At 34.4% G+C, this 23,785-nt stretch overlaps 2 protein-coding genes across 2 annotated transcripts; both read left to right on the top strand.

Annotated features, from left to right (window-relative positions):
- Positions 1-481: 481 nt before the first annotated feature.
- LOC120345059 (2-acylglycerol O-acyltransferase 2-A-like) lies at positions 482-5,150 on the top strand. The gene is made up of 7 exons (XM_039414446.2): positions 482-824; positions 1,167-1,345; positions 1,735-1,939; positions 2,356-2,436; positions 3,159-3,252; positions 3,822-4,021; positions 4,361-5,150. The coding sequence occupies exons 1-7, from the start codon at positions 737-739 to the stop codon at positions 4,510-4,512; spliced, it is 999 nt and encodes a 332-aa protein (XP_039270380.2). The 5' UTR covers positions 482-736; the 3' UTR covers positions 4,513-5,150.
- A 7,853-nt stretch (positions 5,151-13,003) lies between these two features.
- Positions 13,004-23,784, top strand: LOC120344918 (uncharacterized). The gene is made up of 11 exons (XM_039414245.2): positions 13,004-13,256; positions 15,451-15,578; positions 16,154-16,232; positions 16,918-16,991; positions 17,684-17,808; positions 18,468-18,554; positions 18,820-18,915; positions 19,560-19,686; positions 20,056-20,247; positions 20,428-20,578; positions 21,310-23,784. The coding sequence occupies exons 1-11, from the start codon at positions 13,083-13,085 to the stop codon at positions 21,406-21,408; spliced, it is 1,332 nt and encodes a 443-aa protein (XP_039270179.2). The 5' UTR covers positions 13,004-13,082; the 3' UTR covers positions 21,409-23,784.
- The last annotated feature ends 1 nt before the right edge of the window (position 23,785 follows it).

Raw genomic sequence — 23,785 nt, 5'->3', positions numbered from 1 at the left:
GCGGAGCAATATAATCCGGCCCGCGACGCTTCACTGAATTATAGTAACAAATTATATCTGTTTTGTCGATTATATTCTTTACGCAAAAGAATTTACGCGTAGACTAAATTATATTATAATCTAACAAGTATAAAATTCACAATTACTCGTTTAATGAGCCTATAATTTAAATATACTTTAGACAAATGGCAACAAAACGCAGAAAAGTTGATGCTAAGTGCAAATGATTTAATGGCGCAAAAAAATATTCAAATGGTCGCAAATATCAAAATGATCTGTGTGATAAAATGTGATTCATCGGTCATTCATTCGATTTTTGACTTTCTAAAAATATGTGCGGCTCGCCAATGACTTGCAACCTTTAATTTTGGCCCGCGAGCGACAAAAGGTTGCCGACCCCTGATTTACACTTTTGCATTGTGCTTTATAACAATTGCTTGAGTCAGTGCACGCTGCCAAACCGTATCGATCATGATTAACGAAGGATAATAGCGCGATAAGCAGACTATTGTTTTTCACAAAATAACGTAAGCGTATTCCGCGTCTCGTTACGAGATAGTAAACAATGCAGATTGATGTCAAGTGAGACTTGCGACGCGTAAATCGCTTAGCTTGCGTTAATAACTAACTACTCTCCTGATTTTGAAGCGAGCAGTTCGCGACTAACCTTTGGTCGTGTGCATTCAAGAGTCGATAAGCTGCAGCGTTTGTATAGCAGGAAAACTTGGTTTCCAATATGCAATTCGCTCCTCTGACAACACCGTGGGCAAGAAGATTTCAGACACTTGGAGCTCTTCATTACGTAGTATCCTTCGTATTTCTCGGTAAGTTGTTATAATATTGATATATGCCATATGGCATTGTTCTATTCCAAATTTTACTGGTTACGGAAAAGTATTTTGTCTAAAAATGTGAATGTTCACATGATATCGGGAAGTTGTGGGACAATCAGAAGTAACGACATCGATAAAGAAACGACTAAATTCATTATTACTGCTTCAGAAACGTTGCATTTTCGGATTAAATTATATTCAGTATCCCGTGATAATACTCAGGCGCTATTTACCGTTATGAACTCTACCAATTAGGCCTACAATACCTACAAGGCTCTGTGATAAAATAGCTTTTATATGGGCTACGATTATTTACACAACTTCACTTTTCAGCTCAAATTTGTCTGGCATTTTTCGTGTACACATTCTTCACTAGAATATGGCCGCTCTCGGTGATATACCTTGTTTACATGTGGTTTGACTGGAAAACGCCGGAACGCGGTGGTAGGCCAATCTACGCTATAAAGAATTGGGGGATTTGGTATGGAATGCGTGATTACTTTCCTATAAAGGTGGGTAGACATCAATCTATTACTCATATAGATGGAAAACGGTATTAAACTGTTCAGAGTCAGTGTACATTTAGAACTAAATCGACATTACTGGAACCGAACGACTCCATTTTCATAATCAAACGAAAGATTCCTGTCCACCCAAATCAACGAATTTACAGAAAATAAAATATTAATATATTAATCTATTTCAACAATTCAAAAAATATCAGCAAAAACAGCCCTGTCGAAGGCAGGAATATTGGGATATGCCCGTGTTATAAAATCTTAGAAAGTTCAAATTTCTTTATAAATCTACCTAACTTGGATCTACGCCAGGTATTTGGATATACGAGGTATAAATAGTTACTCGATTTTAAGTTATGTGATTTGATCATGCTTATTTGCAGATTCACAAAACTGCTGATCTCGATCCTCGTCGGAATTATCTGCTGATCTGTTACCCGCACGGGGTACTTTGTCCTGGAACATTTCTCAATTTGACTAGTGCCGTAACCGACACTCACAAATTATTTCCGGGCTTCGACAGTTACCTAACAATGTTGCCTTTCTGGTTCAGGATTCCACTATTTCGTGATTATATCTTGTCAGGATGTGAGTACATTTTTACTTATTCTTATTAACGTTTTCAATTCAACTTACGCCTTTTCAAATATTTATAACCTTAAATTATTTCATATTGAATGTATATATATATATTGTCGAATAAAGAGTTTCATCAAGAGTTCATCGGAGTTTTCGCAGGTAAAGTTTGAACGACAATTTATTTCATGGTACTGGCTCAAACCTGCATGTTCTATTAATTTTATCATCCTTGATTAAATCCATCCATCGTAATTGAAAGCACACAGTTATTATGAAAGTAGGTATTGATTCATTATTTATCAGTGCGTTTCACATTGGAATTATATTGTTTTGCAATCATTATAATATGGTCGCTCACCCGATACAATTTACTCGTACGAGTTATATTAAGGAATTTTTAATTGGCAATTAATAACTTTATGCAGCTCTGGTCTCCTCTACAAAGGCTTCAATAAAGCACCTTATCACTAAACCCAAAGGAGGGAATTTAGTGGGAATTCTGCCAGGTGACCCATTTTGTTGTTTAACATCAAGTTTTTATTTAAAGAAATTCAAATATCACAATTCTGATCGAAATATTTCAAAGTTCCATTTTCGTCCTGTGTCAGTAATCGCAGATTAATAACCATCTGAGTTGTTGTAACCTTGACTCTTTTTGCTTTCTGGATCAAAGGCTTTTACGGCGACAAAGATTGTTCAATCAGTTTTGAAAAATTATGTCAAGAACAAGGCAGTTACCGTTTTGTAACCCGATCCCACTGATATTGAATATAACTGTGATATTTACTTAGCATCAATGCAATCTGGGGTTATGCAAACAAAAGGTGAATCACGGTCCGGAGTTGTTCAATATAGCCATGGTCTCGTTTAGTTTGTTATATGGCCAATACAGACAGTTTATTCTCACTCTTTTGTGAAAGTGAAAACTGAGACTAAGTGACATACGACACTAAACCGTGCAGACGTTAGCTCAATATGTTTTGTGTAGATGACAGCCCTGTGTCCTTGCTAAACACCCCAGGATCTGAACTTCCTTGAATTTCGCATCGACTACAATCGCCCCTTGGGTAGTGTATATTTAAACTATCAACAACAAAGTAATTGAAAATTTACCATATACGCATAAATGTTACAGCAAAATCATTTACTGTGTCTAGAGTTATTGAGAATTGAGTAAGCATATGCATGCTGAAATTTCTTGATCACTAAACTAATCATAAACATTTAGGCGGTGCACCAGAATCTCTTGACGCCAGACCAGGCGATGTAAAAATTATTGTTCGACAAAGAATGGGATTCGTGAAAATGGCTAAAGTACACGGGTGAATACTATTATCTATGGGCAACCTTTCTTTTCATTAATCAAGAAGGATTTAGGTAAAAGATTTTGAATGATTTTGGGTGTCGCTGCTCGATAACTAGCTTTGGTTCCTCGCGACTTCCCCCCTTCCTCGGTAAAATTGTAAGATTATCTCTTTTCTGAATGTTGTATGCGATTGTCTTTTGCTGATTGGATAAAATAAACTTGACTTGTGCATGTTAGCTTTCATGTCATCAACCTTATAGCATACTTGTCGCAATGCCTTACTGTCAGAATGCTGGGTGTTTATGTTAGCAACATGCGTTGGAGATATAGTATTCAAGTCTTATATACTTGCGGTTCATAAGCGGAAGCCTTGCGAATGTTTTTCTTTATTCTTTTTTATATGTTATAATTTATAGGCATCTTAATGTACTTAGGATTTTATCAAATGTGTTGCTATTAAGTTCATCTTGTCCTTTAGTAATGTTCTTCAAATGTCAACGTTTCAACCCGGTAACTTCAGTTGCAGTTAAAGCGTGGTTATTTAGATTGCCCGTATTTTGTTATTGACGAGAGTTGACTTTTCAGTGTTCCCCTCGTTCCTTGCTTTTCCTTTGGAGACCACGAATTGTGGGATCAAGCAGAAAATCCACCAGGATCCAAACTCAGAAAATTTCAGGAATTTTCCATGAAGTATTTAGACGTGGCTTTCCCAGCGTTTCATGCCAGAGGAATATTTCAATACAACTACGGCTTACTCCCACGAAGACGACCTTTGAACTTTGTTGGTAAGCATATATGCGTCTTAATATGGGAGACACTGTATAATTTTATACTAAAATTATGTACCAGATTAGGTTGTATAACAGAAACTTTAGTGTACTTGATTAGTAAGAAGGTTGTAATGGACGAATCCTATAAATAAATGACTTCACAGTCAATGACATTAGGCAGGTATGTTCAATTGTAATCCTGTACTTTAAGAGTAAATACTCAGCTCAATGCATATACACTCAAATATAGAAAACTCGTCTCGAGGAAAAATATGTTTTGCAGTTAGTATTGACAAAACTACTGCTACTACTATCGCGATATCAATTTGGTTGATTGTATTTTTTATTCTACAGTTGGAGCCCCAATCGAAGTGGAAAAGGATCCAAATCCATCGAGTGAAGAGCTTGTGGCCTTGCGGGAGAAATACATAGAAAAATTGGAAGAACTTTTCAACAAACACAAAACAAAATATCTGAACGAAGATGTTAAATTGATTATATCATAAATATAATGACTGCTCAATTCGATTATCACCAAGTATCTACAAAATTGCTGATTTGTTAAAATGATTTTCAGTTGTCTTGCTACTGATTAAAAAATAAATAAATAAATAAATTCCCTAATCGCAAATGTAATATAAGCAGGCTTGTCCATGGAACATATTTTTCTGTCCCATTCCCATCCTATGGGATTCCCATTGGAATACAATTCAATAAAAAATGTTAAATTTAGTTTTAGCGTCTACTAAATATAGGACTACATGTACGAAGAGACCTGCAAAACAACAAAATTTACAGGATTTGTCAACTTTATATTCATAACTATTATACATGTGTCCATGCTGTTGCTGAATATATTTTGCTCTTTATAACTAACAAGACAGCTATGCTCAAATATATGGACACAAAGTCCATATCGATATGTTTTACCATTATTTCCCTGAAAACCATACGGTTTTCGTGTCCCATGCATTTAATACAAATGGACAAGCTTGAATATAAGTCTATATGTATATGAAAATACTTAGTGAGCACGCTTGCAAAATAAGCAACACACTTCTCCAAGATAAAGAGTTTAATTTGTGATTTATTATATGGGGTTTTTCATTTTCAAATGTATAATAAATGATACCTTAAGACTTTATGTGCATTATAATAATATTCGCATGTTTAGAAGTTGAATGAATATACTGCTCATATTTACGTAATTACACACTGTTTAGAGTGCAGCTAATGCTCTTTCTTATTTATTAAAGTGCAATTATGATTATAAATAGTTTTTCAGTAGCGGTCACAGATATGAAACTGTATCAGTAGGAAATATATATATACGCGATCGGGGCTTGTCTATGCAGAGGCGCTTCATTTTGAGTTGAAAGATTATGACCTTGTTCTGCGTAATACTCAATGAAAATGTTACGATTATCCAAGTCAAGAAAAGACTATGTCATTACCGTTCAAATTTTGAATGTCTCAACCTAGTATTATACTGATGTGATTTATAAACTAGTTATCATTTCTGCTATCGCGCAATGTTTGATTTTTTGTCATTAAATCTTTCGCCTGCACATGCATTGATTTTTCACATATACGTCATCGTGGGGACTGCCCAATACCCCGTCAAAGGTACAGAGTCTGAGCGAAAATACTTTTGCGAAATTGTTCATTTGTCTAAATACATTTGTCTAGAAGACTCTAGACATTTGTCTAAAAGACTCTAGAAAATTTATGTGGTATCGAATCTATGTACGTCTCCCTTTACTTGAATCAACTATCGGTTTTTTCCTATTAAATCGAAGAACTTTCAAATTCAAGATGGCGCGACAGTTTGGTGGCAAAAAGCATGTGATTCATACAAAAACGACGCGTCAAAATTGTCCATGAATATGTATGCCCAGCGTTGAATCAACCTGTCTGGATATAGTGTGTTGTTTTCTGATTGTTTTGAAGTGTGATGTCGTGAGTGTTTTCAAATGTACTCCTCCGAAAAGCCAATAATAGAGTTTTCGTCATCACGGAATCAGAACGTGTATACTAATTTTCGATTTGATTTCCAATTTTTTGCAAACATATCATGTAGCCTGAAGGGGTGGGCAACGTTTTCGGACCGGGGACCAAACAATTTGCCCACCTACACTGGCGGGCCACCTAAGTGTGACGTAAAAAGTTACATTTTATGAACAATATTTCAGTGTTACAAAAGTCATAGTGGAAAACAATAGGCCTCGGATTTGGCCCGCGGGCCGTAATTTGCCCATGTCAGACGTAGAGTCAAGCAAGTACATACAATACTTGCCCATAAAATCCATTGACTGTGTATTTAAATTATTCAAATGACAGTATATGTGTATAACGTTACCTTAAATACGAATAATTTTATTTATAGATTCTAATTCACCGTAGTTGTGCAAAATCATTTAGAACTTATACAGTTTAAATTAAAAATTTTATTTTTATAATAATCTTTGCAAAGAAACAATCACAAGCAAACAATAGTCTTTCTTAAAAAAAATTCTTAATTAAAGCTGTAACTGATAAACACTTAATCCGCGCAAATTTGTTTGTCTTTATCATCACCAAAACAAAAATCCACAATTTAGCAATTATTTAACACGCATTGTAATTTTCGTATTTACATTCAATTAGTACATATTGTTTCTTCCTGTTAATTAAGCATACTGTGTATGCAACAAAATATCGTTTCTTTTAAAATGCAAGAAGCATCGGTGATGCAAATGTATATTAGGTAAGTAATAAGTAAACGGAGACTAAAAATGCGAATTCACATGGATTGGATGAATATATAAATATTTATAACTGCGCGTAGCTGCAAGAATTTGGGCAAAGGTTGTAAAAATAAGTAAGTCATTGCATGTTACACATTCGATTGCACTTGGTTCTGAAATACAATTATTCTAAATTTGCAAAAAGCATAAATGTATCAAGTCAAAATAATAAATTTAAAAACGAATCAAATATGCCAATCTCAAGATCAGCCTGGTATTTACTGGTCAAACCAGGCCCACATCTCATTCAAGTGATAACTAAATAAGTAAGCTAAGACAAACCCAAAAGATGTTTGTTTAGTCCGGGTGTTTTGTTCGGAGATACGATATGAAAACAGCTCATATATGTATCGAATAATAATGAAGAATTCAAAACTCGAATGATGTCAATATTAAATATTTCAAATAGTCTTTGAGAAAAATGAATCGATTTAATTATTAGGAAGAAATTTAAGAAAAAATTTCACAAAAGTGGCATTAACGATTTTTGACGCAACACAGTATATATACCAATATTGTCTGCATGGCATTTTTATAGCATTAATTCGCATAAAAATCAAACAGTCCAAATGGAATTTGCTAATTATTTTAGCACGAAGTTAAAACCATCTCGAAAATTTTCTAATTTTTGAATCAAATATTAACTTAATTCAATAAAGGCACTGCATGCTATTTTAGCTGACTAATGGCAACAATTCAAAAAGCATGGTACACATTTTACAGGATGCTCATTTTATTCCTTTCGCTTCCAAAGTTTGACGAAGAAGAGGGAGATAATTTGGATCTGGGTATCCATTGCTGTCAAAATATAATAATATATATTGCAATATTGAAAATACTTTGAACTAGAAAAAAACAGTCAATGAGACAATATTGAAAGCACCGGAAAGTTTTTTTAGTCTGATAATAACAATTACCGGTACTCCCGAAGTATGTGAACCAAGATGTCGGACACCGGAACGTAGTATGTGTACCAGGTTAGGCCATAATTTTATTCCAATTTTCCTTATTTTAACTCTATTACAAGTTCGGGGACTAGCCAAGTGACTCCCGTAGTATTTGTACCTGAAATTATACCCTAACCCTAACCTGGCACATACTACATTCCGGTGTCCGCCATCTTGGTTCACATACTTCGGGAGTACCCAATTATCAGTAGACCTACTATCAATCTTAAAAATTGAAAAGAATTTATTAAGAGCTTGCATTTGACTTCATATATATACAGCACAAATTCAATTTATAAACATACAAAGAAGTTTGACAAGAGGATGTCTGATTAAAGTATTTATCAGCCAACGATCACTCAATATTTTGAGGTACATTACGTTATCGAATTTTGCGTTTGTCTTACGTCCCTTGGCTTAATTGACAACAAGACGGGTTAACGATACTTTTAATTAATAATACGGCGATAAATGGACATAACAAAGTAAGTACTGACTTTTCTGGTCCTCCATCTTGTCTTGTTTTATGTGGTATATCATTCCAGACAATTCTTCCCTGTCCGCTTGCGACTTCATCAATTTTAAAAGTCAGGCCATTTATAAAGGCTTGTCTTAAAAGAGCGGCAAGATGTTCTCCAGTGGGATCGTTGGGCAAATAAGCAGTGAATTCTTTGCTTAGATAAGAAATCCCCTAAATATAATATGCGATTCAATTTCATTTAAATTTACTATATATATCACTGCCCAACGCAAATGCGGTCGATTCTGTATAATGAGTCTAGCAACAGCCGTGCGATAGGCGCAGCGTATCGACCATCCTCGCAAATAAATTTCTTTACCTGAACCACATTAGGCACAAAAGTCGCAATGAAAATGTGGGATTGCCGCCAATGAATATTTCCCCAATAATCGACTTCTTTGTTTATTTTGGTGGTAATGACCAGCAAGCAGTAAAGTAACGAGGATGTAAGAGTTGAAAATTCGGCTGCCGCTCAGATCGTTTAGCTTGAGCACCTGGATGGCTCAGACACGATTTTTACGCTGATAAAGTTGATCGTTGTCCTGGTTTTGCTTGGTATTTACCAGAATTTACTTCTGCGTGGGAACTTCAGTTAGAAACCAATTAGCTGGATGGTCAGTACGAAGAGTTTTAGTTTAGTTACAGTAGACACAAATTAGGGCCAGAAGTGTGTGTTCCAGTATGTATGTAACTAATTTTGTTCGCCTCCTAACATCAAGTTGTGTAAAGGGATTGAAAGTTATGTGCAGGGGGTATATTCACTTGGCTAACACAGGCAGTCCCCGAACTCGTAATGGAACTAAAATAAGGAAATCTAACTAACTCGAGTAAATGCTCTCAAAATACCCATACGAAATTTGTAGTGGCAAAGTATACCAAAAAAATTTTTAGGGGTCATGGGTCGAGGAAATGACGCATAATTCATTTGCAACATAGGTGGTAAAGGCATTGATGATATAGGCATATAAAACCAAAAAAAGTCTCTAGCAACACTTTTACCTAAATGTTTCTTACGTTTAATGTACCGCTGGGGAAAGAATATTCAATCTCAATACATTCGCTTTTCTTGCAGCCTTGTAGTGATTCAAATACTAATTTTTCAATAACAATATTGCCAATTGGCTGATATTTTGCTGCACTTCGTGTTGCTGAAAATAAAAATCTGAATGATTACTTTTAGATAAGAGTGTATTATTTTTAGACCGCCGGATAAGCCTTCACGGCACCCCAAGTTCAGTCCATAATCCACTCGTGTGGAATCCGCAAATATTAAGTAATTAACCGAAGGCACCAAAGATATCGGAGCATATGCTGAACGCGCACTAAGTATATTATTTTACACGAAATACGAAGAGTAAAGTTTAGAAAACGCCTATCCCTGCGTTAGACTTACAATTGAATTCCACAAGCTATTCCTATAGCTATTTTGATACTTACTCTCTTCATTTCCACAAATGCTTTGCAACCTTAAATCGTACTCATGAAAAACTAGAAGAATACATTTTTCTGATTGTAATACCAAGTTTTCACGTCCTACTTTTTCAAGAAACATCCGGGAAAATTTTGAAAGGTTGATGACAGCGAAAAGTTCTTCAAACTCCCTTTTCCTTACTTTACTATCGTGTTTGATCCATTTTATCACGGCGTTCCATTTCACTTCTTCCGAAGAACATTTCAATTTTTCAGATTTGACTAGTCTAAATATGTCTTCTCTGGAAATGTGACAAAATTCTGTTTTGTCAAATATTTGCTCAAAATTTTCTTCGAAAAATTTATCAATTATGATTTTAATTTCATCATAATTGTTTATTTTGTAATCTTCGCATAAATTCTTTAGTGCAAAACAGTTATCGACTTTAATGTTGTTCTGTACCTTGCTAGCAACGGAAAACCGAGAAGTGATCACGACGTTTTTGGCAGCGTCATTATCCTTCAAGAATTGGTCTGGGAATACAATGTCTAGTAAAAAATCAAACGGAAAGTTTGTTAACCCGATGCCTTGGATAAGTTCGCAAACGTCGTCTGAATTCAATTTTTTGTTTGTTGCCCATCTCAACATTGCATTCCAAGATAGACGGTGATTTATCCGTTGATTTCCTGTAGATATTTTAATATAACGCAAGAGATCTGGCAATGTGATTGATGGAAAATCGTCAGAGCGAGTAACGCTTTCGAAGTCTTTCATAATCTCGCCCTCAGCTTTTTTTTTTGATATCGCTATGGCTAAACATATTTGCTAACTTGATAACGAAGATGCATGTATTTGGTGAAAGATGAGTTGGCAAATATTGAAAGCAGAGTGTTTTCAATCCATCCAATTGTAACAAGTCCGCTGCGATCAAAATATTTTGCACCGTCTTCAAGGTTATGTCGGCGCAGCCCTCGTACATAAATTTAATGCATTGTTCCATTGCATCGGCGTCGACGTTCTTAATGTCGACGTAACCGGCGGAAACTTCTTTCATTTTACTTAAGAACATGCCTTTAAAGTAGTCAGAACTTGCCGCCAAAACATTGCGATGTACACTGAAAGATTTTCCGGATACCTTGACCTCAAAATCAGTTAGCACACCTTCTTTTAAGAATTCCATGAGTGACGACGTGAGACGGCGTTGCTGATTCGTTTTTATAGCACTCATAATATATATAGCAAAATATTGGACTAATACTGTAATAAAATTTAAAACTACGTTCATTTATATTAAGAATATATAAAACGAGAGCACTGATCGATGCTCAAATATATATCCACGAAAGTCAAATAACTACTGTAAAGAGCCCGAATTCGGATGAAATTACCCTATTTTCAACGTCGTTCTCCCCGGGAGACACATTCAAATAGTGCCTGTTGTGATAGGATAGACAGTGACCATACTGTTATCATAGCTCGAAGTTAAATCCAACAACATTAAAATCTGATAGAAATAGATCCTTATAACGACTCTTTGCTATATGACCAGAAGCATTTGTTCGAAACGAAAGATAGACAATTTATTTCGGTCTTCGCTATAATGCATCTAATTCTAGACACACGCACAGTCAGGTATCAATGGTCAGACAGTAGAGATTTTCGGGAAAGTTTTCACTTCTATAAAAATTATAGTCCATATTCAACCTGTACATTTGTTTGAAAACATGCATATTTTGTTCAAATATCTTCAGAAAATATAGACAGTTTATAATAACTATATTCTAGTGTGAACCAATCAATCATTGTATGAACTTATAATTGGAACTTGAGGAAACAGACTTCGTTGACCGCGTGGTCGTATCGCTCCCGCATGTTATGGTTGTAATATTTCTATTAGGCTACGGGTATTAGGCTACTGTTTTATATATTCTGGCTGATAAATAATAAATCTCTCTCTAACGTTAACACTGTAGAATGCTGTATATCTTGAGATTAAGCTTCATTCGCAATGAATTTTAAAGGTGAATGAGTATCGTAAATTTGAATCATAGATGAAAGTTCACAGATTAATGCAGGGTTTCTCAACCTTTTTTAGATTCCACAGTTTGCCTGCAGAGCCGTGAATTTCACATTGTTGCGTCACAATCACAACAACGCAAGATCTGGTAAAATCTACTTCCCGATTGACATCTAGTTTCAATGGGCACGCATTTTCCTCTGGTAGTAATAAAGGATATTAAAAACAGCAACACACAAAAATCGACTGCCATTCAAGTACCCCTGACAATTTTCTGGTGAACCCTTGGGGGTTTGCAAACCCCAGGTTGAGAACCCCTGGATTAATGCAACCATTGATTTTAGGTAGAGATATTTAACCCGTTGTTGACAACTAGCAAATTTTGACATTCACATCCGAATAGGAAAAACAGTTTACCGCGACAGTACTTGTGCCAGTAAGCATAGGGCACAGCGTTGATGACGTCACTTGCAAACTTGTAGTGTAGACTTTGACGTGGAGGACCCGGTCTGATGAGGACGTACCGGTATACCACTGTGACATAATGACTTCACTCAAAAGTGAATTGGGCTGTATTTTATTCACATTTTTATTTGACGTTATTTAAGCATCTAAAACATTTATTGGACACGTGAGTGGACCTCTGGATCGTTTTGATATTATGTTGTTGTTCAATGAACATGATCATGGTGATATTCTTCAAAGGTAGGGACTAGGTACTGCTTCGCTCTGGTCCACGTGTCCATATATTTGAGCGTTGCTCACTTGTTTTTTTACATCGAATTTTTGCTTGGCGGTATTCGAGCGTTTCTGGCGTGTACCGTACTTCGTTAGACCGTAGTAGTATATATTTACGGTTAGACCCCAAAAATGAATACTTTTTTCACAAAACCATTAAACTTCCACTTGGTGTACCTAACAAAGTTAAACTAAATTATGTGCCGGTATGCTTCTTGCGTTTTTGTGTCTTCGTTTGCAATACTGATACGGTACGGTACCGGTACCGTACCGGTACCGATACTAGTCTGCAATCGCTGTACTGCCATATGAATGATATACCGGTAAGTCTGTAAGTGAAAAATATGAGATTCTTTTATCTCATTTTGCGCACCGTACCGTACCGTAAGCTTTTGATACGGATACCGGTACCGGTACTCATCCAGTCATCACTAGTCTGCATTTATTTTTCACATTTTAGTATTTGAAATTTTACACTTGACTTCCAATACACACTTCCAGACTTACCATCGTTACTGGTTAAATGTTCTTCATTTACTTTAATTTAACATTATATTAAACACTGCACACAGCCACGCATAAAGTTGCACGAATAGCTGAATAGTGAACTTCTGAACTTGCAGACTTCCATAACAGCTAACTTAGTTCAATTGGAAAATGTATCCTTATAATAAACAGTACAACCAACAAGCAGGCTGGAACCAATTACAGCAACAGCAACCTCGACTTCCTCCTGGATGGGAAGCAAAATGGGATCCTGGAAGTAGCAGATGGTTTTACATTAACCATGCAACCAAGACGACACAATGGGAGGCTCCAGTAGCAAATGTGGTATGAATCCTATATCTGTATCGGTATATTGTTTTATTTGGTGAATTGGTCGAATGATAACTCAAATTAACCAAACCGCAATATGTTTATGTTAACAACTTTTGTGGTTTGTCGGCTGCAGGTAGACATTCAGCCTTTGCATAGACTACTTTCATTTCACCTCTTGCAGTCTTGGCCCACAAAAAATTGTGGAGCGAAATATTTGTAGCATGAAAAGTCTGTATAGTGACAATACAGCGATGTCCCTGCACTAAATACAGAAATACCAAAATTCGAGTACATTTGAAATTAGCTATATTTGGGATTGTAAATATTTTATTTCAGTCAGAATTTAGAATACTTTCATTTGAAAAATAGAATTCTGCACAACTAGCATCTGATGTTTAACTATCCAGTCGGACACAGTTCTCCGATTCCAGGAATGGTCCCCACATTAAAAGACATCAATTATAACAGTGATTGCGAACCCCTTCTTTATGAGACAGTCTGGGCCTCCAAACAAACTATCAAAGAAGTGCAACTAAAAAACATCACCAATTGGATTCCTTTGAAAAAATAATCTGATTTATCGAAAAGTGAATTATTAGGAAATGGTCATCCCTGGCTATACGTTTATAAAATAAGCCTATCGCAATCATATTCAGATACTCTTTTTGATATATACCTGAATTTTTTATAACTTATGTCTAACATACATTTTTGCTGTACAGTGTCTCTATTCTTAGCTGTTATGGATCCATGATCTGGTACTGTAGGAGTATCTCCCTTTTTATGCTTCGTTGGTATTGCCCTTAATAGACTAGTCACTAGTCAGTGATAGTTACATTGCGTAAATCAAATGAATCACTAATTAAACACAACTACAGCAGATTTTTGTATCAAATATGGTTGTTGGATAATAAGTAACAGCAATGTAAATAAACCCTTTCTTATGTACAAACATTGCTAGAACTCAGAATCTGTATTTGTACATCTTGTACATTTGTACATAATGTTATTTGGCCATACTTAGTAATGTGAAAAATCATCTCTATTCGTACATCTTGGAGAGAAAGTTATTCGGCCATCTTTAGTAATGTGAGAAGGTTTAGACTGGCAGTCTGTTGAATAATTTGGTTGATCATTAGCAAAATTTTGTTCACCCATGTTTCGTAATTGATGAATTGCTGATAAAAGCCGGAGAGGTTGTGGTTTTATTGGCGATTTGCTGAAAATTGGGTTATTGATTTACTTAGACAATGCCAAAAAGTGAAGGAGTAGTTCTCAAACGGTATACGAAGGAGGTCTGTTTAATTTTTGCCTTCTATTTGATTTACACCCAAATTAGTAGCACTGGAGAAATAATTTAAATACCGGAGCTGAATCGTAAAATTTTAATTTTTTTGGTTGTACAAAAATCACATGCCTATATGTCATGCATTTTGCACAATCATCAAATCAATGATTAAGTTACAAACTAGCTGTTAACCATTATGTAGGCAAAAGGTTTTGGGGATTGGACCACATCAAACTTTTTTCGAACTTTGGTCCAGAGAAATTATCAATGGAACTCTCCTTAGAATACTTTTATTCTAAAAACTACAAATTAAGCATGAATGAATGAAACATGAATTTGTTTTCCTTGAGAATTGCTGCCATGAACTGGTGGTCATTTAGAATATAGATAATTTGCAATGCTTATCTTGTATCACAAACTTGCTGCATGATAGCGTTTGAAAACTACTGATAAAAAGTAATAAATATTCTGATAATGACAAATTTTGGGGTCAATGAAATCCCTATAGGCTATTTTGTTTGACTTCATAATCCAAATGGAGGTAATACTTATATATGATTGATAAGAAAAACATGACTATATTATAAATGTGTTACTAAGTTACTAGAGAAATAAATAAAAATACATGATTGTGTGTGTAGGTAGATATTTGATACCCAACTTTTTTCAGTTTCGAACCTCTTTAACAAGCTGTCAGAGTGACAGACATCTTCCTGTTTTTTCTAAGAGTGAATACGCTAGTAATATGAATCTATTGCAGTCACTAGGACTAGAAAACACTTATTTCACCTAACTTTAATTTAAATTTCATGCTATTTTATTTCTTGATACTGTGAGAGAAACTGGTATTTAGCTATTTTTTAGAATTTCTTATCCTACTTTTAATTTTATATATTCTAGTTTGTTTTCGTTTTTCAGGCTCAATACAATCGTCCTGCACCAACCGCTGTTCCAAAATTGACTACAACAAGTTTTATTGACAACAACGCCCAGAATGTAAAGACTATAATGTCAGAATATGAAGGTGTTACGGAAGAATATATTCAGTATGATTATCTTTCAATCTTTTTATACTTAAATTGTATCAGACTTGTACAATTAGGAAACCTACACTATCGATTTTCCTTGTATTTCTATCGACAATTTTGTGAGAAAATCTCTATATCAGTTTTAAAAATATATGAAGACTTTTCTCCACTATAGGAAATTTCAACAAGAAAACAATGGCGCTCAAATTTTAGTTTCTTTTAAAGTAAAGTATTATATTATATAGCATATTTAAAAGAACATGGTGATAAAAAAAAATAGAACCCAGGTCATTTGGAATGTATTCTAGAGAGAGAGTAACTTTTGTGCAAACCATCCTGGATTACTGAAAATTACAGGTACAATCATACACAATAACACAAACATAAGTTCATGGGTTAAATATGAATTTCCATAGCAGCAATTGAGAAATTTATGGGTTTTGTTTTTTCGGGTTCACTCTGTATTCTGTATCATACGGTAATTTTGGATATTAGGTTCGATGTATGTGTAAAAACCTGATCAGATATGGGATTGAATTTTCAAATTTCAGTATTTGATCGTTTATAAAAACTTATAATTCGTTATTCTCCAGGAGTTTGCTTCGAGTATACATGAACAATGTTGAGTCGGTGAGAAGAACGTTGCATGAGAAAGGATATCGGAAGAAATCGGTAAGAAAAGTCCTATTTTGTATGTACGGCAATTGCAACAATTTGATTTAATAATTTTCTGATATCATGCATAATGAATGTACAAAGGAATTCGGTTATTAATATCTTGTTATGTTATGTCAAACTATTGTTGCTCCTATGCTTTTTGCCATTTTTGCAGTGATATCTGAGAAAAAAAATACTTCTGAATTCTGAATAACAAACTTTATAGATTATGAATATTCCTAATTATGAGTATGACATATGTGTGTAGTGTTGCAGAAATTCAATTTTCTTTTGAATTTTACTATTTTTTCATAAGTGTGTATTGTCGAAAGTCTGCTTTAAATTGTACTATTCTTTTGGTTCTGGGAGAATTTGATCACAGCAAGAATATAGATCAGCAATAAATATACAGGTTGCACAATGCACAAATTATCATTATATTGTTATTCGAGTATTGCGCTTGAATTTAATTTGTGAAATTGCATAACTCACCTATGGCTAGTTTGATTAGTAATATCTTAGAATATCTTATTAGTAATCTCTCAAAATTTTTAATTTTAATAAATAAATATCCCAATTTTATATTTTTTATTTGATCTGAACTGTTTTTTTCTTAAATGAATGTCAGACGATAGATGTAAAATATTGTGAATTTAATTTATATCATATTCTTTCCAATGCTCTCTTTATTTTTTCAAAGACTGTTGTTCCAAAACAACATTTTGTAGCATCACTAAAAGGTCAATATCCAACTGCGTCTGAGGATGTAATAAAGTAAGCATTTGATTATATTCTATATTTTTTGCTCATAGCAAAACTCCAAACAAATAGCAACCAGGACTGGGAATCCGTGCCACATGGTAAATATACTGTGGCGCCAGAGCAGTTGTGATTTCTAATCCGCTCCCCATGCCCTGGTAGCAATGTAAGTAGATCAAGTATCATTTCAAAAAAGCCTGATCTATCATCTTGATATTGTTGCGTGGCCGATTAATTAGGTGTGACACCCGATATTTATTTTTTGAGGTAATATTCAGAATCATGCCAGTGAATTCATTTGTCCACATCTCAGTTTAAAACCCATCCGGATTAACTGTAATAAATTAGTTAGTCGATGCGATATCGGCAAACTGTTCTGTTGCTTATTGTTATCATTTTGCAATAGTATATGGAACCAGTGTTGGGAAAGCTTGAGTCAGTGACTCGACTTTACTAGAGTCACCATTTAGCGAAGACTCGAATTGACTCGAGTGTTCTAAATAGAATGACTTGGACTGGTCATCAACTAACTGCTTGTGAGAATTAACTGATGGACTCGTTTCCAGACTCGGGAGATTGTGATCGACTTTACTCACGACTCAGTGTTCAGGGACTTCGACCAACACTGCATGAAACACCCGTAACTTTATGATATTGTATTTCGTTGAAATTTCAATCATACTTTATTATACTATACTGACTTACAGGGAGATTCTTGTTAGCACCAATAATAGCTTCCAAGGTGCTCGTGCAAGTCTTGAAGCAATGGGGTATAAGAAGACACCTCAAAGTCCAGTAAAAAAAGCAACTTTAAAACCAGCATCACAGCCAGGTCAGTAATAAAAATATTTAAATTGGTAATTGCATTGCAATGGTAGATATGAATTAAATAAAAAGGTAGAATGCAAAAGTTTGCAGTACCGGTACTTATTGAGTACTTTTTGGTGTTCTTTCAATGAAATTACATTAGTTTTCGTCATTGCATGGTTATAAACAGGGACGCAGCCACAATTTTCCCTGGCTGCGCCACTGGTTATTATTTCACAATATGTGTGTGAAGGGGCTGTCAGGGTGGTTAAAGTAATCTACTATTTGCAGTATTCGCATTTTATATTAATGCATCTGTAACATTGAAATAGTAGCTGTGGCTGACACCCCAGAAACACAACCCAGATTATTTGGAACATATATATATTGGAACATAAATTTTGTAGGAAGTGTCCCAGATTGGGACATAATCGTTTGGGTACAATCATACACAAACTATAGTTCAAATTCTTAAATATTAAATGAAGTTTTCTCATTTTTATAGGTAATTAACGTTTTATGGATTTTATTTTCTGGTCATTCTGTATTATTATTATTGCCAATTGCCATGCCAACCCTGGCCCAGTTTCTGGTGGATAGATAGGTCAGCTTGTCTTTGAGGGGGAAAAAAGTATTGTAATTATTTTTTCTTTTGTTTGTATACTAATATTTCCTGCTTTTCAGTGTCCCGTCCATCCACAGCTAAGAAAGCAACTTCATCCACTTCACCATCAAAACCGGCAAAACTGAGTGAGCACACAAAGAGACAAAGTAAGTATATTGATGACAATATGTTCATTTAGTAATAAGTACAAGGGGGGTGGGGGATATTAGCACGTACACTCAATCCGAAATTAATGAGGACGTACATAAATCTCTGTGCGGAGTTGCTGTAGACTGGTAAAAATCCAAGATCTACTGAGACTATGAGGAATTATAGTGTAGCTTATCGAATATATTCTAATTCGAGTTATGTTCAACTTTGTGAATGTATAATTAAAATATGTCATCTGCAAAATTATATTTTTCTTTTTAGGGAACGAAGAGCTAAGAAAACAGTTTCCGACACTTGACAAATCTCTCATTGAGTTATCACTACAAGGAACTGACTATGATGTTAAGCTTGCTGCAGGTATAAGATTATTATTGTTTGAACAATATAGATGAGATATTTACTGCTCATATTAATAGTATAAATTTTGTTTGATGATATAAACCATTCTCTCTAAAGGCAACTAGAATAATTTAGATTTTTCCAATAGTTTTATTGTCGGTCCATATAAAGTCCTTTTTTTTTCGCTTGATGTTCAACCCTTAGTAGATCTTTAGCTAGCGATGTGTGCTTGCGCTCTCGCTTTTGTTTATAATGTGTGTCATAAGTAATGTGTATTACAATAATACTCTTCAAGTGAAGAATGTTAGCAATACTACACACAAATGCGAAGTGAAATATCTTCCCCCCCCCTGCCAAAAAAAACATGAAATTTTTTCTGGTTGGGAATCGCTGGTTTATTGAAGTATTGGACTATTTTTCTATCTTGAAATATAAATAGATTCATTGTACGAGAAATTTTTCATTCATGCCAATTGCCAAAGACATAAATAATGATTTTTGTATCAAAATGCCAATGCAAGAGGAAACACAGTAATTTTTAATCCGAATTATGCTAATAGAAATTTTCCAAAAGTTTATGTGACCTCCAGTTTTGTTTGCGTAAAATACATTTTACGGTGAACGGAAAATAAATAAGAAATTTTCTTAATATTCTTTTTCAGTTGTCCTGAAATCATCCATTGAGTCTGTGAAATCAAAGAAGTCCTATGCCACATCTAGTGCATCTACTTCCACAAAATACCCTTCTTCAACTACTGAGACTAGCTACTCAACTTCGACTAGTTTTGCGTAAGTAGTATTATTGTTAAAACAAGGAGTGAAAAATGGGCCCTCCAGAAGTACGAAGTATGTGTACCAATATGGAGATAACTAATTTTGTTTGCCTATTTTACATCAAGTTGTGTAAAAGAACTGAAACCTGTGGGCAGAGAGTATATTCACTTGGCTAACACAGACGGTCCCTGAACTCGTAATAGAACTAAAATGAGGAAATCCGGAATAAAATTATGGCCTAACCCTAACACATACTACGAGAGTATTGAAAAATGTACCATACCTGTATTTGTATACTTGCTTCTTGAACATGGATTTGAGTAGAAATAATATAGTAGATCGCAGTCAAATTTTGTTAATATTGTTAAATTTCACAACGTCCAGTCCTGTGATTTTTGGAGCTGAAGAGGAGGACGAAAGGAAAAAGAAATCGTCACCTGTAAAAACAACAACAACCTTTAGCACAACAACAAACGCGTCAACAACATCTACAACCAAATTAACACCAAAGATTGAGACACCGAAATATGAGCATTTGAGAGATTATCTACCTGCTAAACGAGTTCCCATAATCAGGTAATTTAGCGTTGATCCGCGGAATTCGTTGTCGCAATCTTCATGGTGTTCTAAAGGGTTTTGTGTGGGGTATTAAGTAAAGTTCAAATACCTTAAGACTACATTTTTTTATTATAAGTTTCCACAAACTTTTGAGCAATAAAACCTTATTTTCTAACTACATATTTGTTATTTATAAAGAAAAACTCTGCCTGCCAGCTATGTATCACCTAATCGAATAACTCCATCTGGACCTGATCCATCATTGGCGAATGGACCGAATTATTCATTGTTACAGACTACTCGTATACGTCCTGCAGGTCCGAATGCCTCCAACAGAAATGGACCCCAGGTAATTTGATTTTGCCTTTTAGGGGTTTGGTACCTAATTCCTAAATTCTTCATATTTTTGACATCCTTGTTGGGTGAAAATAAATACAACTCAAGACCAAGGTTGTGGTACTTGAAAAATTGTCATGGCTCTATTATTCTCAGAGTCGTTCAAGAATCTGATCCTGAATGCTGGTTAAAAAAATTGATTTCAGACTTCAGGATAACATTAACCAAATTTTCGTCATGAAAACGTATTCCATTTTTGTCGGTTGAAAATTTTAAATCTTGATTTTTGACTTTCAGAAGAATTTTGGAATTTCACTATGGATCTTGTATTTCGTCTTAAATTTTATTGTTTTCCATATTTTTACTCTTTAGTCCAGTGATTCCCAGCCTTTTATGGCTTGTGTCGGACTTTTAACAATCATGACCCCCTGTTTATCATTCCAGTGGTATTTAAAGTGTTACTTTGATTGGTGTTCAATCAATTCATGCTCAACAATGTGTAATTACCCTGTGATTGTGAAATTACATTATCAAGTAATGGAAATAGCAAGAACTGGGAGTTTTCTGGTATAGTGAAAAGTAAAATCGGTTCTGCGCCTAACATTATTGCCACTTGCCCCGGTTGGCTGTTGCTGCTCTAACCATTCATGTACCCATCCATTTTTTTTATGTCAGTAATTGTAAACAACATACTTATTATAACAATCTAATCTTAATCAATTCATTATTTCTTTTCTTCATTAGCCTTCCCTCAGATGTGGACCTCAAGCTTCTAACGCAGTTGGAAGAGCTCATATTAATGTTGGTCCTGCACTTCGTGTGCCCCAGGGCACTGCTGTTTAACTTTTTCTTGAATTTTGGTATTTTTTCCTCATGAAAGATTTGATTCAAGATATTTTTCACATGTCGCCATTTGTTATATTTATAAGAGAAAAAATTATACAAGAAACCTACAAGCTATTATACAGTAAATTTTGCATTCAAAATTCTTCTATAAAAATGGTTTCTCAAGTTGTCAGGGAATTTGGATTTTATAAAACTGGTTCGATCTTGTGATTTACATTGTAATTGACCAAAATTGATTCTTGACCTCCGTATCCAATGGCATTATTTTCATTCCATCCGCATATAAGATTTCTTGTTACTAAATATCAGTGGCAAATTGTGTTAGATATTTTGACTCGTTATGTTGTGTTGCATTCTATGATTATTGATTTGGAAATTTAAGTTCTAATATTTTATGTTGTAGCCTTGTAGGCTATTCTATGTTATTTTTATGTATGCAGTTGTTCTTAATTTTATTAAAACATTGCAGAAATCAAATGTGAGCAATGAACACAATTCTTACTCAGTTTTACTGGATTCTTGTTTTTACTCAATCTGCCAGTCATTTGCAAACAAATTATATTGTAATTATTGTAATTACTATTGTTATAAATATGTATTTGTTATTATATATATATTGCATGTACAGCACATATATTCAGTTGATATATTTTCAAATGTATTATTGTATTCTATAGACTAGGTTATTGGACACGAAGGTTACATATGAATCATTTTGCAAACTTATTGTTGTTGTTGAGGAAGAACCATATCAGATTTCTGCAAAGGCAGTATAAGCAACTAGTATATAATGTTTGGCCATTTGACATCCATGGCCATATAAATGAGCAATGCTCTCTTGTTTTATGATCAACATCACATGAGCATGTCTATCTACAAGGCGTTCTTCATTAATTATGTTTCATAGTCATTCTAGTATTCTAATTGAGTCTTTTTTGCTGCAATGTTTTTTGAGGGCTTTGATTACCTCAAAAGAGCGAAACTTCAAAAATACGTTTTTGAAAAAAATGTTTTCGATTTTTATACTTCTGTACTTTTTTATTGAAATACTACAGTGAGTATTGTTTCGAACCATCATTGGATACCAGCCTACATACTGCCTAATTTTTTCGTAAGCATTCGGCTAAAAATTCTTTTAAAATCCATATTTCAACATTTGCCACTTTGATTTGTAACCCTCAAAACTGAAAGCAAAATGATTACAATTATCTTAATTAGAAGTCCGATTGATTTGCATATTCTTCTGCATAATTATGTATATCTATTGTGTGTCAGAATTTTTGGCAGTCTCATTTCACTCAGGAAGATGCAATTAGCATTGCAGTTGTTGGATGTCTACTCCAACTCTACCTAACCTATATAGATATTTATGTTTTTCAAATTTTTCTGTATATTTTTTTTTTTAAGAAGTTATTATATTATTGGTGTACAGGGAGTCCTCGGGTTACGACGGTCGCGACTTACGCTGTTTCGGGGTTACGAACGCGCACTCTATAACTCTGTTTCGAGGTTACGAACGCACTCCATAAAAAATATAAAAGATAATACTGTACTGTACAGTATTTCGTATTATTCATGTGATATGGAATTGTTTTCTGTTTTTTAATAAAGTACTTTTTTGGATTATTCGTACATTTTATTACAGTACCATATAGAGTAATTTATGTACTGTACAGAATAATGTTCCGACTTACACTGAAATTCGGGTGACACCGCGTCTCGAGAACGGAACATCGTCGTAAGTCGAGGACTCTCTGTATTCTTCTTGCTATCAGGATACTTTTTCTATTATGTTATATTTGTATTGATATTGTAGATTGTGCCATTCCCATAACATTATATTTTTACTGAGCTTATCTCAATTTATGGGTTACTGAAAATCTGATTTCAATTTAAGGGTAATTATGTTCGAAGCAACTGGCGTGATTATCCTATATAAAAAAAAAATACTGGTATTGCTGTCTTTTATAGATTGAATTTCAACAATTTTCGTTAGTAACAAAATAAAATATTGAACTAAATCATATGTAGGATGGCCGTCCTCCATGTATTGTTTATTTAGCATTCTGACTAGTTAACTTGAAATATAGAAGTGACTTTGCTCAGTAAATTCATTGACAATTGCATAGGTCCATAGCTGGTCGGAATTATTCCTTTAAAAAACAGGCATGTGGATTCTGCTAGTTTAACACATTTTTGATTCACTTTTGTGAGGTTGAATTGTACGAGGATAGTCCTAACTTTTGACTTTAGAGTCAATTTCATCATTAATCATAATAAGTATGATTCAAGTATGAATCCAGTATTGCTTGGTGATGCTTTTATCTTTTGCATGACTCTTTTATAATGCAGTTTTTGTTTTTATTATCACAGC

This window comes from Styela clava, chromosome 5, assembly GCF_964204865.1.
Source record: "Styela clava chromosome 5, kaStyClav1.hap1.2, whole genome shotgun sequence".
In the NCBI taxonomy this organism is placed as follows: Eukaryota; Metazoa; Chordata; class Ascidiacea; order Stolidobranchia; family Styelidae; genus Styela; species Styela clava.
Note: the sequence above shows the minus strand (reverse complement) of the source record. Positions and strands in the feature narration are given on the sequence as shown.

Bases quoted from the DNA above. Each gene is read 5' to 3' on its own strand.
- LOC120345059 (XM_039414446.2), top strand. From the start codon at position 737: ATGCAATTCGCTCCTCTGACAACACCGTGGGCAAGAAGATTTCAGACA. The intron at 825-1,166 runs GTAAGTTGTTAT...TTCACTTTTCAG, and splicing joins AGTATCCTTCGTATTTCTCG to CTCAAATTTGTCTGGCATTT. The intron at 1,346-1,734 runs GTGGGTAGACAT...GCTTATTTGCAG, and splicing joins GTGATTACTTTCCTATAAAG to ATTCACAAAACTGCTGATCT.
- LOC120344918 (XM_039414245.2), top strand. From the start codon at position 13,083: ATGTATCCTTATAATAAACAGTACAACCAACAAGCAGGCTGGAACCAA. The intron at 13,257-15,450 runs GTATGAATCCTA...TTCGTTTTTCAG, and splicing joins AGGCTCCAGTAGCAAATGTG to GCTCAATACAATCGTCCTGC. The intron at 16,992-17,683 runs GTAAGCATTTGA...ACTGACTTACAG, and splicing joins GCGTCTGAGGATGTAATAAA to GGAGATTCTTGTTAGCACCA.